A 16,122-nucleotide genomic window follows, 5' to 3' on the forward strand; every position below is an offset into this window, starting at 1 on the left:
GGTGTGGCCATCACAAAGCCCTGACCTCAATCCTATAGAAAATTTGTGGGCAGAACTGAAAAAGCATGTGCGAGCAAGGAGGCCTACAAACCTGACTCAGTTACACCAGCTCTGTCAGGAGGAATGGGCCAAAATTCACCCAACTTATTGTGGGAAGCTTGTGGAAGGCTACCCGAAACGTTTGACCCAAGTTAAACAATTTAAAGGCAATGCTACCAAATACTAATTGAGTATATGTAAACTTCTGACCCACTGGGAATGTGATGAAATAAATAAAAGCTGAAATAAATAATTCTCTCTACTATTATTCTGACATTTCACATTTTTAAAATAAAGTGGTGATCCTAACTGACCTAAGACATTGTTACTAGGATTAAATCTCAGGAATTGTGAAAAACTGAGTTTTAATGTATTTGGCTAAGGTGTATGTAAACGTCCAACATCAACTGTATGATGCCGGGGTTCTGGCTACGGTGGCCTGAGAGGTTCAGGAAGTTCGGCTGGGGTAGAGGCAGAGCGGAGGCTTCTGCTGCTCCACGGTGGTGAGCACAGGGAGGTGTGTTTAGTGATGACTGGCCCAGGGTCAGCTTCACCTGCATAGATGGTCAAAACTAAACATTAGAGACTCAACACAAAGCAGATCCCAGTCTCAAACACACAAGCCAGCCACACTCTTTAGTTCCTCTGTAGTTAATCAGATCAACATTCCACTCTGCAGCTAAAGCCATGATAATCCAACATTATAATCCATTGTACAATTTGCTTGTAATTGTACTCATTCACATTCTTGAGGCCGAACTCTTTAACAATTTAGACTTAAGACCTACTACTGATTAAGAGTCACCTCCACATTAGCTTCAATGTCATCACTCACCGGGTCAGTGTTGTCCACGTGGCAGGGGACTGGTTGAGCCAGGGCAGGGGTGTTTGGCAGGGCGGTAGCCAGGCTGGGGCTGGAGTCCCTGGGCTGGCACCAGAGCTAGGGCTGGGGGTAGAGACGGGGGTCAGTAGAGCCCGGGCTGTGGTTGATCTGTCTCAGGGTGTGGCTGAGCCTCTTACACAGTCTCTGGTTCTCCTCCTGCAGTTCCTCCACCTCCTCCGTCATGGAGCTCTCATTCAGCTTGAGCCTGTGGACCACCGTCCTCATTTCCTCCACGACAGGAAGTGGTCATTTTGCTGTGCTTCCTGCAGCTGTTCCAACAGCCCCCTCCGCTCCTCCAGCCCCTGCTCCTCCTTCTCCAACAGCCCCCTGAGGTCCTCCTGGAGGCTGAGGATGAAGCCTCTGTCTGTCCTCACCCCACTCTCCCTCACCCTCACGCTCTCTCTCTCCCCCTCTCTTTCTTCCTCTATTTCTATTTCATCCGCTCCCTGCTTCTGCTGGAGATGCTGTCCGTAGCGTCTCCACTGTGTATTTTCCTCCTCACCATCCCCATCCTCCTCCTCTCTTTCCTCCCTTGGGTGGGCCAGTCTTTCGGACTCTGTCCTCCGTTGGCACCATGACAGGGTAGTTGACGCTAGCTGCGTTGACAGTGGCTACGTTGGTGGATGAAGATACAGACATCTCCAGAACATGTCTCTCCAGCTGGTGGACTCTGGTCTGCAGGCCCTGCTCCCCGTCTCTGGCCAGGCCGAACTTGAGCTGCAGCTGGCTCTTAAAGTGCTCAAAGTACTGAGACTGGCAACCCATCTCCTTCTCTTTAGCCAGGAGCTGGGCCTGGCAGCACTGTAGCCTCTCCCTCCACACACACGATTCCTATGCTCCTTCTCCTGGTACTGGGAAAGACCGGTCATGATAGAACTATGACACAGTTACTCCTCACATCTGAGTAATGTCATATCTCATATAATGCAACAGAGAGGGAGACTACAGTCACAATAGCACTACACCTGAGAAATGCTAGATTTAAACCACACTCACAATACACTTACACAATAATGACAATTTATTATAACAGGCTTATACTACAATTTACAGTACAGCTTACAGGACATGTACATTTTACTACTTCTCACTCTATAAGCCTCATTGAAGCTAATGTAAAGCTCAGTACAGTCTCTACTCACCATGAAGCGCACCTCCTCCCTGAGCGCGTGGAGCCGCTCGTCCAGCGTCTGGCGTCGCTGCATGCTGGGACAGTGGAGGACTGAGTGTGCTGTGAGGTCCTCCACCTTCTGTTGCAGGCTCTGCTCTGGCACCTCCAACTCTCTGATCCAGCACAGGATGACGACATGACTCATTAGATCACATGACATTGTCATACCATTACATGATTAAGCATAGCATCGCACGATTAGCATAGCATCGCACGATTAACATAGGATTACATGATTAGCATAGCATAACATTAGCATTAAACAGAGATGAGACCTACTGTCAAAATGTTTTTGCCAGTCATCTGTCCAAGAGAAAGTAGAAGTGTGCACACATACCTTACTGACGGCAATATTAGAAATAAACCCCACAACCAGTGATACCATGCTAAGAGGCAAGCAACAGTCTTACTGTGTCAGCATTCCGTGTGGTAAGCTGCATGTTAGCATGACAGTGTGCGCAATGTGATATGGTTGTGGCCATATGTTGTAGCTGTGTGATATGTGATCCCCGTCTCTCTGTCACCTGCTCCTCACCTGCTGTGCAGCAAGCTCTCAGACTCAGTAAAGGAGCTGACGTTGTCTCTCAGGCTGTGCTCTAGAAGCTTCACTCTATGGGTCGGAACCTGGAGGTCTGGGGTGCCAGCTGCACAGAACTGCACAACACAGCTGGAGAAGGAAGTATTTGTGTTGGGTTTGTTTTGTCAAGGTAACTGAAGATACACAAATACAGTGCTGTGATAATAAACTCAGTAAAAAATGAAAATGTCTCTTTTTCAGGACCCTGTCTTTCAAAGATAATTCAAATAACTACAGAGATCTTCATTGTAAAGGGTTTCAACACTGTTTCCCATGCTTGTTCAATGAACCATAAACAATTAATGAACATGCACCTGTGGAACGGTCGTTAAGACAGTAACAGCTTACAGACGGTAGGCAATTAAGGTCACAGTTATGAAAACTTAGGACACTAGAGAGGCCTTTCTATTGACTCTGAAAAACACAAAAAGAAAGATGCCCAGGGTCCCTGCTCATCTGCGTGAACGTGCCTTAGGCATGCTGCAAGGAGGCATGAGGACTGCAGATGTGGCCAGAGCAATAAATTGCAATGTCCGTACTGTGAGACGCCTAAGACAGCGCTACAGGGAGACAGGACGGACAGCTGATCGTCCTCGCAGTGGCAGACCACATGTAACAACACCTGCACAGGATCGGTACATCCGAACATCACACCTGCGGGACAGGTACAGGATGGCAACAACACCTGCCTGAGTTACACCAGGAATGCACAATCCCTCCATCAGTGCTCAGACTGTCCACAATAGCTGAGAGAGGCTGGACTGAGGGCTTATAGGCCTGTTATAAGGCAGGTCCTCACCAGACATCACCGGCAACAACCGGTGGGCACAAACCCACCGTCGCTGGACCAGACAGCACTGGCAAAAAGTGCTCTTCACTGATGAGTTGCGGTTTTGTCTCACCAGGGGTGATGGTCGGATTTGCTTTAATCGTTGAAGGAATGAGCGTTACACCGAGGCCTGTACTCTGGAGCGGGAACGATTTGGAGGTGGAGGGTCTGTTATGGTCTGGAGCGGTGTGTCACAGCATCATCGGACTGAACTTGTTGTCATTGCAGGTAATCTCAACGCTGTGCGTTATAGGGAAGACATCCTCCTCCCTCATGTGGTACCCTTCCTGTAGGCTCATCCTGACATGACCCTCCAGAATGACAATGCCACCAGCCATACTGCTCGTTCTGTGCGTGATTTCCTGCAGGAATGTCAGTGTTCTGCCATGGCCAGTGAAGAGCCCGGATCTCAATCCCATTGAGCACGTCTGGGACCTGTTGGATAAGAGGGTGAGGGCCATTCCCCCCCAGAAATGTCTGGGAACTTGCAGGTGCCTTGGTGGAAGAGTGGGGTAACATCTCACAGCAAGAACTGGCACATCTGGTGCAGTCCATGAGGAGGAGAGGCAGTAGTTAATGCAGCTGGTGGCCACACCAGATACTGACTGTACCTTTTGATTTTGACACCCCTTTGTTCAGGGACACATTATTCCATTTCTGTTAGTCACATGTCTGTGGAACTTGTTCAGTTTATGTCTCAGTTGTTGAATCTTGTTATGTTCATACAAATATTTATACATGTTAAGTTTGCTGAAAATAAACGCAGTTGACAGTGAGAGGACGTTTCTTTTTTTGCTGAGTTTATAAAGTCACTTACCTATTGAGGATTCTTTGTTGTGTTTCACAGACCGGTGACACATTCTGTCCCCGTAGTCCTCTGGTGTCCCTCTACTCCGGAGTACAGAGCTTTCACTTCTTGTTCATTGAACTTGGCCATGACAGCCGTTTCGCCAACCGTTTCCATGGAGACCCTCCTGCACTGAGCTTTCTGGGAATGCCCAGGACTTGACTAGTCTGTTAGGAAATCGCCCTGCTTTTTTAAAATCAACTCTTTCTCCTCCTTCTCCTCCCACCTCTACGATTGCACTCTTTCGTTGTCTGGCTCTAAATCCACCTGAGGCACTGTCTCCATCTCAGTTTCTCTGTTTCTTTATTGACCTGCTTCAGTGTTCCAGTTACAATGTTTATGCTTTTTAGAACTCACATTAGAGTTTGGCTAAATGTTCCACTTCCAGAAATGGTAGGGGACATTTCCGTTATTAAAAAAAACTCTGATATATCTCTTTACAAGTCTCTGATATTTGTTCACTTTTCAAAGTCATGGTTTTGTTTTGCATTCCAGGTAAGTGTCTTCCACAAAAGTGCACGTGTATCAAAAAGGCCATATAAGGTTTGTGAACCATCTAAAAATGGATGAAAAAAAACAAATATGTTGTGTTTCTCTTCCTCACTCTCCACCTGAGCGCCTTAGCACCTGTGAAAACAGACAAATGGCCATCAAAATAATCATGTTATTACACAGTATTATGACGGTTGTGTAGGTGTGTATCATTACCTGTTGTCGGTCCATGTCAGTGTCATTAAGGCCAAAGAATAAAAGCTAGAGAGAAAAACAAAAAGAGGAACAAAAACTAAAAAGAAAAGAAGAATTTTAAAGAATGGTCATAAAAGGAGAGAGAAGAAGACAAGTGTTACTGTTATCTTGAATAATATATATTTTTTTTTTAAGTCAGTCTACATGCTCCCATGCCCCACCACATTCATAACTATGAAACGTAGAAACTCTACATGACATATATACCTTTTCTTCTATTTCCTTTACTTGTCTCTTTTGCATCTCAATCATGTCTTCCAACTGCCTTATTCTCTGTAACGGAAACAACACAGAACCTAGAGTTCAGGAGGTCAACGTCATACTTTTGACAGGCAGCATACGATAGTTCATATGGGTAATGTGTGGCCTTACGGTCTGTCATTATCTTCACAGTTGAAGTAGAAAATGAAATGGTTATGGTTGCTTAACAGAGTCTGTTTCCACATATTCCCAAAAACCTGTGCTCCTACCATGTTACCATGGTAGCTGTTGCAGAGTCATAAAAATCCCACTGCCTTGACAACGAGCGAGTGGAACTTTGTTCTGCAAGACCAGGATCTGATTTGTTGACTGAAAGAAGATTAGAGGTAAAACCTAGAACCTTTGGTATTGGCTACACTGGCCCTGCTTCCCTCTACAACTTCCCTGTCCTTCAAAAGGGGGAATCTGCAGTTCGAACAATAACAGCAGAGGGATTGTGCTGGAGAAATGTGCCACTCTCAAACTCATGGACAGAGCTATGGATACAGGGACTAAAAGTCTAAAAACGTTTGTAGCAACTGCAGATTGCCCCTTTAAACACTACAGGCTAATGAGAAAGAACTGGCATTTGAGACGAACACACTCCGTGTGGAATCCAAGAACCTTCACTGGAACCATACCAGTCCCAATCCACTGGTAGGTACTCCTGATCATAGAATTAGGAATAAGAATAGTAATTTAATACGATTACTATTTACGATTACGATTAATACGATGCTCCTGATAGAGTTATGAAACACTGGAAACACACTGATCACATTTGCGTGGCTGACCTGAATGCTAAAAGCTGCTTAGGTCATAACCACAACACAGCTGAGTCAGCCAGAGAGGAGGCAGGGCCTGGAAAAGAGCTGTTTTAAGGGTTGTGATTAGTGTGAGATCCTAAAATTGCAACCAGCACGGCTGGTGGAGGAGACCACTGACTGGGAAGAATCGCTCAACTGCAGGTCAGTTACAGAGAATGTTTTTTATAATTAATGTTTTTAGTAAACTGTTATGGTGTTATAGATTAGAAAGACGATGGTTCGTTTCTGAAGCAATGGATTGCATACGGTTAAGATTAGGGCGGCAGGTAGCCTAGTGGTTAGAGCGTTGGGCCAGTAACCGAAAGGTTGCTGGATCGAATCCCCGGGCTGACAAGGAAAAAATCCTTCGTACTGCCCCTGAACAAGGCAGTTAAACCCACTGTTCCCCGGTAGGCCGTCATTGTAAACTGACTTACCTAGTTAAATAAAGTTTACATTTAAAATAATAATAGAAAAGGTTAAGATAAGACGTGTTAAGACTTTTAGTTACGAGGTGAGGCGTATGAAGACGATTAGAATAAGGATAGGGCTTCTGTGAAATGCTGACGTTTGGAGGGATACACAAAACATAAGCACTCACACACACAAAAGCAGGAGGGATACTGCATCTTTATACAAATACACCAACACTCATACTGACACACACATACACGTAGAGGGAGGGAGGGATACTGCATCTTTTCTCTGTGGCGGCTGCAGGTTAAGGCCTTTCCTTACCTGCTGGGCCTGCTGTAGGAGCTCCATGCGCTCCTGTAAGATCTGACTGTCATACTGGCGACTCTGCCTGAGTATCTGCCTCCGCAGTTTGTCCACGGCTAGCCCCAGCTCCTCCCTCTGCCTGTCGGACAGAGACTCTGCCACCGCACGCCCCCCGGGCTCCTGCTGCAGAGCGTTATACAGCGTAGCCTCCAGCTCCGCGATCCTCTGTCATACAGCCACACACACACACACACACAGGCATGCCACTGTGATCATGGCATAGATGGAAAACACTGTTCCACTTTATATCTAGTGTTGCTATAATGATATGCTGTTCATGGCAATTGCATGGTAACTAAAGTGTAGGTACTAAGTACACTTTGTTACATAGTACTTACAGCTATGTTTTATTACGCCAGTGTAGTTACCATGTAAATACATGCTTCTACTGACACAATATAAAGTGGAACTAAAAACACAAATACACACCAACAAAAACACTGAATAAAATGTATAAATGGAAGTGAATGCTACATACTCTTACTGTTACCTGACTTTAAATGTGTTAACACTCGTAAGGCTGCCGGCCCCGATGGCATCCCTAGCCGCGTCCTCAGAGCATGCGCAGACCAGCTGGCTGGTGTGTTTACGGACATATTCAATCACTCCCTATCCCAGTCTGTTGTCCCCACATGCTTCAAGATGGACACCATTGTTCCTGTTCCCAAGAAAGCTCAGGTAACTGAACTAAATGACTATCGACCCGTTGCACTCACTTCTGTCATCATGAAGTGCTTTGAGAGACTAGTCAAGGAGCATATCACCTCCACCCTACCTGATACCCTAGACCCACTCCAATTTGCTTACCACCCCAATAGGTCCACTGACGATGCAATCGCCATCACACTGCCCTATCCCATCTGGACAAGAGGAATACCTATGTAAGAATGCTGTTCATTGACTACAGCTCAGCATTTAATACCATTGTACCGTCCAAACTCGTCATTAAGATCGAGACCCTGGGTCTCGACCCCGCCCTGTGCAACTGGGTCCTGGACTTTCTGACAGCCCCCCCAGGTTGTGAAGGTAGGAAACAACATATCCACCCCACTGATCCTCAACACTGGGGCCCCACAAGGGTGCGTTCTCAGCCCTCTCCTGTACTCCCTTGTTCACCCATGACTGCGTGGCCAAGCACGGTTCCAACTCAATCATCAAGTTTGCAGATGACACTACAGTTTTAGGCTTGATTACCAACAACGACGAGATGGCCTACAGGGAGGAGGTGAGGGCCCTCGGAGTGTGGTGTCAGGAAAATAACCTCTCACTCAATGTCAACAAAACAAAGGAGATGATCGTGGACTTCAGGAAACAGCAGAGAGAGCACCCCCCCACACCATCCACATCGACAGGACGGTAGTGGACAAGGTGGAAAGTTTTAAGTTCCTCGGCATACACATCACGGACAAAATGAAATGGTCCACCCACAGAGACAGCGTTGTGAAGAAGGCGCAACAGCGCCTCTTCAACCTCAGGAGGCTGAAGAAATTTGGCTTGTCACCAAAAACACTCACAAACTTTTACAGATGCACAATCGAGAGCATCCTGTCGGGCTGTATCACCACCTGGTACGGCAACTGCACCGCCCTCAACCACAAAGCTCTCCAGAGGGTAGTGAGGTCTGCACAACGCACCGGGGGGGGGGGGGGGGCAAACTACCTGCCTTCCAGGACACCTACAGCACCCGATGTCACAGGAAGGCCAAAACGATCATCAAGGACAACAACCACCTGAGCCATGGCCTGTTCACCCTGCTATCATCCAGAGGCGAGGTCAGTACAGGTGCATCAAAGCTGGGACCGAGAGACTGAAAAACAGCTTCTATCTCAAGGCCATCAGACTGTTAAACAGCCATCCCTAACATAGAGAGGCTGCTGTCAACACACTGACTCAAATCTCTGGCCACTTCAATAAATGGACGTAATAAAAGGTATTACTAGTCACCTTAAATAACGCCACTTTAATAATGTTTACATATCCTACATTACTTATCTCATATGTATATACTGCTCTATACCATCTACTGTATCTTGCCTATGCCGCACGGCCATCGCTCATCCATATATTATTAAGTACATATTCTTATTCATCCCTTACATGTGTGTGTATAAGGTCGTTTTTTTTGTTAGATTACTAAATTGCTAGATTACTTGTTAGATATTACTGTATTGTCGGAACTAGAAGCACAAGCATTTCGCTACACTCGCATTAACATCAGCTAACTATGTGTATGTGACCAACACAATTTGATTTGATTTATATGGTGGTAGTGAGTCTTGAATCCAGTTAGGGATTTGAAGAACATAAAACATATGGGCTTTTTATGCCTTTACTCTGTACTCAAGCATTCACACATCTATAGCCTACGTTTGTTCCCTCCAAAACACCTTCTCATTGGAATTACACATTTCACTCAGGCATTGTGTCTTAAAGTACTAGGGATATGTCTGAACATCAGCCGTACTTCCCCAGTCAGTAGGGCATGTCTCTTTCTGTCCTTTAGTACCCAGTGCAAACAGGGATTCATTGAGGTAAAAGATGCAGTATCCCGACAACACAAACTCAAACAGGGTTTGGTCTCTGGGTCCGTGATGTTTGATGGGTTTACATCAGCTAGAGGGCTGACAGTGTGTCTAGATGAAGGCCTACAACATGCTCGCACTTTATGAAAATAAATGTGATCGTGATTAGAACTGGTGCTCGATAATATAATGACCATTGGGTTTTTATAATATTAGAACAATAAATGCCATTCAGCAGATGCTTTTATCCAAAGCGACTTAATCATGTGTGGATACATTTTTACGTACGGGTGGTACCAGGAATCGAACCCACTATCCTAACATTAAAGGCACCATGTTCTACCAACTGAGCTACAGAGGACAACCACCCATGTTCCTACAAGCAGGAGGCAGCTGTAGAGTAACCCTCCTGTCCCATCGTGCTGCTGTGTCGTACCATGTAGGCCTGATCCAGGGCCTGCTTCCTGTAGTCCAGCTCCTCCTCCAGGAAGCCCTTCTGCTTACTGAACAGGTCCTGGAACAGCCACAGCACAGAGGACATGACATCCCAGGAGTTGACATCACACGATATGATTTCACATCATGACAACGGTGTCGTGTGCTGTATGTAGAGGTTGTAGAAGAACAAGCTGACGCGTGTACAGATACGTTTGTCTTTTTCTCTCACCTTCTCATTCTCCAGGTCGATCATCTTCTGGGTCAGGGCTGCCTCTGTGCTGTCTATCTGCTTTAACCACTATGGAGAGAGAGAGAGAATTAATTCCACAGTAGATAATGGATATGACCAGTAGGTGTCAGTAATGGCAGGCTGAGTGGCGATGAGGAGGAGGAGAGACTGACCTTCTCACACATTGAGAGAACCGTCCCCGCCTGAATGACCACAACCTGCTCCTCGTTACGCAAGTTCTGGAGAGGTGGAGAGGAAGAGGAGAAAAGAAAGGGATAGAGGACGGGGGAAAATAATTAAAGTATTTAAGGTTTTAATTGAGAAGTAAAATTAGCCCGTGTGAGTTTTACTAAGCGCGTTAGGAAGAGTGGAGACTAATGTGAACTCACCCCATTATCTCCCAAGATATCCAGCTTCTTCATCAGATCTGGAATGACCACGTCCTAAAGAGGGTTCACACATCCAGTTCATATAGGGAGAAAGAGGGGAAGAGCGAGACAGACAGACAGACAGACAGACAGACAGACAGACAGACAGACAGAGAGAGAGAGAGAGAGAGAGAGAGAGAGATACCTTGATGCCCTCCTGATGGCAGTATATCTGCAGAGCGCTGTTGGTGTTCTCTGGGAAGGTGGACATGTGGAAGCCCATGGCTGGAGACCTGCGTTCCCTCTCCTATTGGACAACACAGACAGTTAACCCCACCCTCATACACACAGTCCTCCCCATCCACTTCATGTGCCACAAAAGTCAGTCCCCTAAAGACAATCCAACTAACATTCTGATTGTTTGGTAAGTGAGACTGATAGTGAATGGGTCATGGTTGGGAACTGAACTGAATGATGTAATGATGTACAGTACTTACATGATGAGGATAGCATGCTCAGAATCTGTCCAAATAAGGTGGGTGGAGAAAAATGTTTTTAAAGATGACGCAAACCAAAGCAAATGGGGTTTTAAAACATCTTCAAATGTATGAGTGTGTAAGTGATTGAAGATCTTTCGGTCCGTTATGGGTCCACCCTTCTTTAGGAGTCTGTGTATTATGAGTTGATCTCATCTTGAAGTGATAGAGTATATCCTATGATGTCATAACGAAAGACACTGATCCTACATCAGTTGTTGGAGGCAGTGTGATTGAAACAAGTGAAACCTGAAAAGGTGGAAAGCTATGCAGTCAATCTTCTGTTGAGAACATTTAAAAAAAATCCAGGACATGTATGACGAATGGTTTGAAAGTAATGTATACAACTGAAATAAATGTACGTTTTTTTTATGAAAGTAAATAAAACTTAAGAACTACATGCAGGAAGGGGAGACAAATGAACAAAGATGGGGTGGATGGTGAACTTAAATACATTTTATTCCATACAAATTTATATTCATCTCACTTAAGACAGCATTCTTGTACATCTTTCAATGTAAAAAATACAAGTTTCCAGTTCAGTGGGGATGGTAAGGCAGTCAGAAAGCAAAACGAGGAAATACAGGGTACATACAATGGGTCGAAGCACAGTAGTATGTGTGTGTGTGTGTTCGTGTGTATTCTGGTCACTGTATGTAGGTCCTGCGTCGGGTGTGCAGGCCGGTGTCGCCCCCTGGGGACAGTTTGATGGTTGTACACTCTCTTACTTCCAGCTCTAGCACTCTGAATTCCAGCAGCTCATTCTGGTCCCTCGCGTCCTGCACCTCTGCCTGCAGCTTCGACTCAGCCTGCTGTAATACACACATCTACAAACACACACACTTTTGTATTTCCCGCCACATGACATCATTTATCTATTAAAGTACACACTCAAAATGCGCCATATCCTCATGTCCTTTCCTTCCAGATGGCTCACAGGACAGTGTTGAGTGACAGAGGAAGTGTCTTACCTTGTCGTGGAGTTCCTGATTGGCCCTGATGAGGTACTGCTTCTCCTCCACCCACTTAGAGTCCTGGAGAAACATAGTCACACACACACACACACACGTCTCAGAAGAAAACAAAAGCATCACAACACAGAATCACAGGGGAGAAAAGAGAGCCATGCCACCCAGAAGGGATACTGAACAAGCATAGGCACCAAAGCCCAAACAGATCCAGCCCTACCTGCTCAGTCCAAACGAGCTGGTTTACAACAGAGACCCACAAGCCCAAAATAAGTGAAATAATGATTTCAAAACAGTGAACATACATGCATTCACAAGACAAACAGAAGAAACTGGTGTAGCATGGCTTTATTGAACCAAAATGAAAACAGAGAGGAAGGCCACCACCAGTATTACAGTGAACAACATGCTGATCAGAGGAACAGGAATATTGAGGCCCCCCTCAGAGGTGCGAGCAGTGCAACAGAACGTGCAACAAGGCCACAGCGACACAAACAGGTAACACGCAGTAAACCAATGTGACGCATGCCACAGGTAACAGAGAACGACAGGAGGTAGCTAGGAGTTCTGACCTCTGTGAAACGCTGCCCAGGCTTAGATCTGTTCAATCGAATGAAATAATTCTGAGCATTCAACAATCAGATTGAACAATTATGTGATCTGCATTCGGTGTCCATTGGTTTTGACCCCAAATCCAGATACTCTTCACGACATATATTTCACTCTGTGATTTTACAAATGTGATTGCTTAAAACATGGAAATAATCAAATTGACATATCTTTACAGAGGAACGTAGTAAGATGATTTCCACATAATGTGATTTTTTTTATTTTATTAACCTTGTGTCTGTCATAGTCATGTCTGTAAATGGTATAATTTGGTATGATTGGTGGATTTGTTTGGCATAACGTAACATTCAATCAATTTGATCATGAGTAGATTTAATGCTGATTCGCTCTTTTCCAGTGAAAATAGACTATATAAAAAGGTCTGGGGAAAAAACACTGTCAACAATGGTTGGAGCATGCAAATAGGGCAGAGTTGTGACATCAGAGCGTCATCACAGGATTCTGCAGCAGATCCGGTCGGCGTAGCACCAGGCCAAAAGCAAAGCCCCCAGACAGACAAGCAGCAGGGTCAATGAGAGCGGAGCAGCCAGGGACCTCCCAGTCTTCTCCCCGCCATTTTTCTCTTTTACCTGCCCCCTCTCGGCTAATGCCTTCTCCAGGTCGCCAATCTTTGCCTGGCAGCCTATTAGATCCGCCTGCAACTGCTCACGGTTCTGCGGGAACAGGAACAGAGGCCAGAGTCAAATTAGTTGAATCGAGTTAGTGCTGGGCTGGAACAAAAGCCTCTACATCCTGCAGCCCTTCAAGACCAAAGAACATTCATCTTGTACTTCTCATGTTTTGAGACAGTGATGGTCACATCAGGAGTTTATGGATAGATTTTAGGGGAATGTGTTAGGGGTTATGAGGAGGTAGGCGTTAAAGCTACTAACCCTGGCTTCTCTCTCAGCGTCGTGCGACCCCCCAGCCTGTTCCTGCAGGAGGGCGTAGGCCCGCTGGAGAGCCTGGTACTCTCTGGTCAGCTGTCTGAACCTCAGTTCTGCCTCTTCACGAGATACACCCTGGAGGAAGAGAGACAGGGTCAAACACACACCTGAACACCATTAAATTTGCGCAAGCGTTTATTAACTTACAGCTGAAAAATGCATTGAAAATATAGGGAGTGATACTTTATTCAGTGAGAAGGGCCATCAGCGTTTACGCACCAATTTATTTTACCACTACACCACTGCTAAACAGCAAATACACACACACCCCTTTTCTCACTTATCGCTCTTCCGTGACCTGGAAACCGATGAGTGGTCAAGGAGTGTCAATTCTTTAATAGGCTAACGGAAGACGGTCCTCACCTCCTCAATAGCATCCTTTTCATGAGGAAGCACAAGTGTATCCTACCTGAGTTTTGAAATCTGCCACGGCCCCTTTAAAATCAGCTATTGTTTTCTTGAATGAGTAAAGCATGCAAACATTTAAAAACGATGTGCTACTTATCCTTCTTATCTATAAAATGTCTTGCACAACCAGCTACATTTATTCATCACTTATGAAATGTATTTTGGGATTCCACTCTGTAAAAATTATTTGCCTGATGACGCACGATTGGAGAAGGAGAGTTATTTAATTTCAAAAGGATGCCAGAAAGGACGGAGGAGAGAGGATGCAGGAGTTGAGCAAATCCAATTGAGTAAAGGCCACAGACACACACTTACGTCTTCCAGGTCCTCCTCGGGTGTAGCGGGGGTACGGTCTGTGAGGTCAGTGATGTAAGAGGTCAGAGAGGACGTTTCAGAGTCCACAGACTCCTCGTCAAATCCAAAATACGTCTCCACAACATGCCTCTGGGAGAGGAGAGAGAGAGAAGGTGGGGAGGGGGGCGGCAAGGGGGAGAGAGGATCTGTAACATATTGATTTGCACACTCACAAAAATGTTAGGAGAAAATACAAAAACACCCCCCCATTATTATACAGAACACTCACATAGTGCCTACTGAAAGTCTACCCATCACTTAATCAGATGTGGCTGCCTTAAAATGTAATCTAAAAAGGATTACATTTTCCTACAGATCTACTCCATACTTTAAAGTTAGACTTTTTTTTTTATTAATACAAAATGGAGATGAGTGTGAAGAAATGCAATCAACACAAGAGTTAATACTTGGTGGAAGAACCGTTACAGCTGTGAATAATTTTGAATAAGATCCGCCCAACCTTGCACAACTCTGAGGGCAACATAAAGTATATCAATTGTTTTTGTCAAAAATGCTCAAGCTCAGGAAATTATGGCTGGGAATCATTGATGGACAGCAATATTCAAAGCTTGCCTCTGACTTTCAAGCAAAATTAATTCAGGACTGAGACTGGACCACTCAGGAACGCCTCTTGGAAAGCCATGTCATTGGCATCAACTTTTGTGTAATTGTTCACCTTAAAAATAAAACTCTCTCCCAGGATTAGGTATTCAAATCCAATATAGCACAACAGAGAGTGAAACCCTCTGTATTGTCTAGTATTGTGGTGGCTGCATCATGCATGCTTGTCGCCGGCAGGGACTGAGGAACTTATCAGGATAAAAATAAATATGAAAGGAGCAAAGTATGAGGAAAAGCCATTGTAGACTTCTGAAAACCTAACCCCGAGATAGTAACATGTTCCAGCTGTAAAATTACACACATTTTAATGCCAAAGACACACCAGAATGGCTTTTCAAGAGGTGTTGAGTGTTCCAGAATGGTCCAATCTCAGTCTGGACTTAGATCTGCTGGAAAATCAGAGACAAGGTTTGAATATTGCTGTCCATCAATGATTCCCAACCAAATGTACTGAACTTGCGCAATTTTGTCAAAAACAATGGATATACAGTATGTTGCCCTAAGAGTTGTGCAGGGTTGGTAGAATCATATTTAAAATTATTCACAGATGGCAAAGGTGCTTCCACCAATTATTAACTCCGATTTTTTTTTATTACATTTGGAAAAAGTTCTAATAGTTTTTCTTTCACTTTGAAAGTGTGGAGTAGGTTGTGAAGATCGGTAGCATAAAAAAAACATGCAAGGCTGTGCAAGGGGTGTGTAGACTTTCACAAGCACAGTCCGTCAACCTCGGAACAATCACTTCCATATCCCTTACCATCGGATTACGAAACCAAAACTCTCCTCACAATATTCTCTAAAAGAAAAAGGCCAATCTCGTCCTTCCCATTGATCTTAACAACATTCTCTAAAACCACTGTATCTTTCCCATTGTGTCCAGGTCCAATCCACTCAGTCAGCTCAAATGGTTACTATACCACAATAAAGTCCTTACCATCGTGTTTGTAGGTCATCTCCTGACAACCGGAGAAGTAGAGACAGACCATAGCACACAGGCCGATAAAGAAGGAGAAGTAGAGGATGAGCTGGAAGTACTCATACATACTGCTGTTATACTAGAACCCCCCCCCCCGACAAATCCAGTATCTTCCAAGGCAATCTACACTGTACGTGCCAGTCCTCGAGCACTGAGCTCTGACACACAACCGTGTCTCAGTCGCGTACTACGCAGACAAAGACGGAGCGAGAGAGGAGGTGTTAACT

At 45.1% G+C, this 16,122-nt stretch overlaps 1 protein-coding gene across 2 annotated transcripts in view; it reads right to left on the reverse strand.

The window, feature by feature from the left end:
• Positions 1-5,079: 5,079 nt before the first annotated feature.
• The window catches only part of jakmip1 (janus kinase and microtubule interacting protein 1), a 17,387-nt gene continuing 6,344 nt past the window's right edge, over positions 5,080-16,122 (reverse strand). For both annotated transcript variants that reach the window (XM_038993019.1, XM_038993020.1), the window contains 13 exons: positions 14,260-14,388; positions 13,483-13,611; positions 13,180-13,263; positions 11,984-12,046; positions 11,741-11,839; positions 10,682-10,783; positions 10,498-10,551; positions 10,282-10,347; positions 10,109-10,177; positions 9,878-9,955; positions 6,878-7,084; positions 5,301-5,366; positions 5,080-5,130 (listed from right to left, as the gene is read on the reverse strand). In XM_038993019.1, the coding sequence (XP_038848947.1) occupies positions 5,080-5,130; positions 5,301-5,366; positions 6,878-7,084; positions 9,878-9,955; positions 10,109-10,177; positions 10,282-10,347; positions 10,498-10,551; positions 10,682-10,783; positions 11,741-11,839; positions 11,984-12,046; positions 13,180-13,263; positions 13,483-13,611; positions 14,260-14,388 (1,197 nt within the window). The remainder of the gene's footprint in view (positions 5,131-5,300; positions 5,367-6,877; positions 7,085-9,877; positions 9,956-10,108; positions 10,178-10,281; positions 10,348-10,497; positions 10,552-10,681; positions 10,784-11,740; positions 11,840-11,983; positions 12,047-13,179; positions 13,264-13,482; positions 13,612-14,259; positions 14,389-16,122) is intronic.

The sequence above is a fragment of the Salvelinus namaycush genome, chromosome 5, assembly GCF_016432855.1.
Source record: "Salvelinus namaycush isolate Seneca chromosome 5, SaNama_1.0, whole genome shotgun sequence".
NCBI lineage: Eukaryota > Metazoa > Chordata > Actinopteri > Salmoniformes > Salmonidae > Salvelinus > Salvelinus namaycush.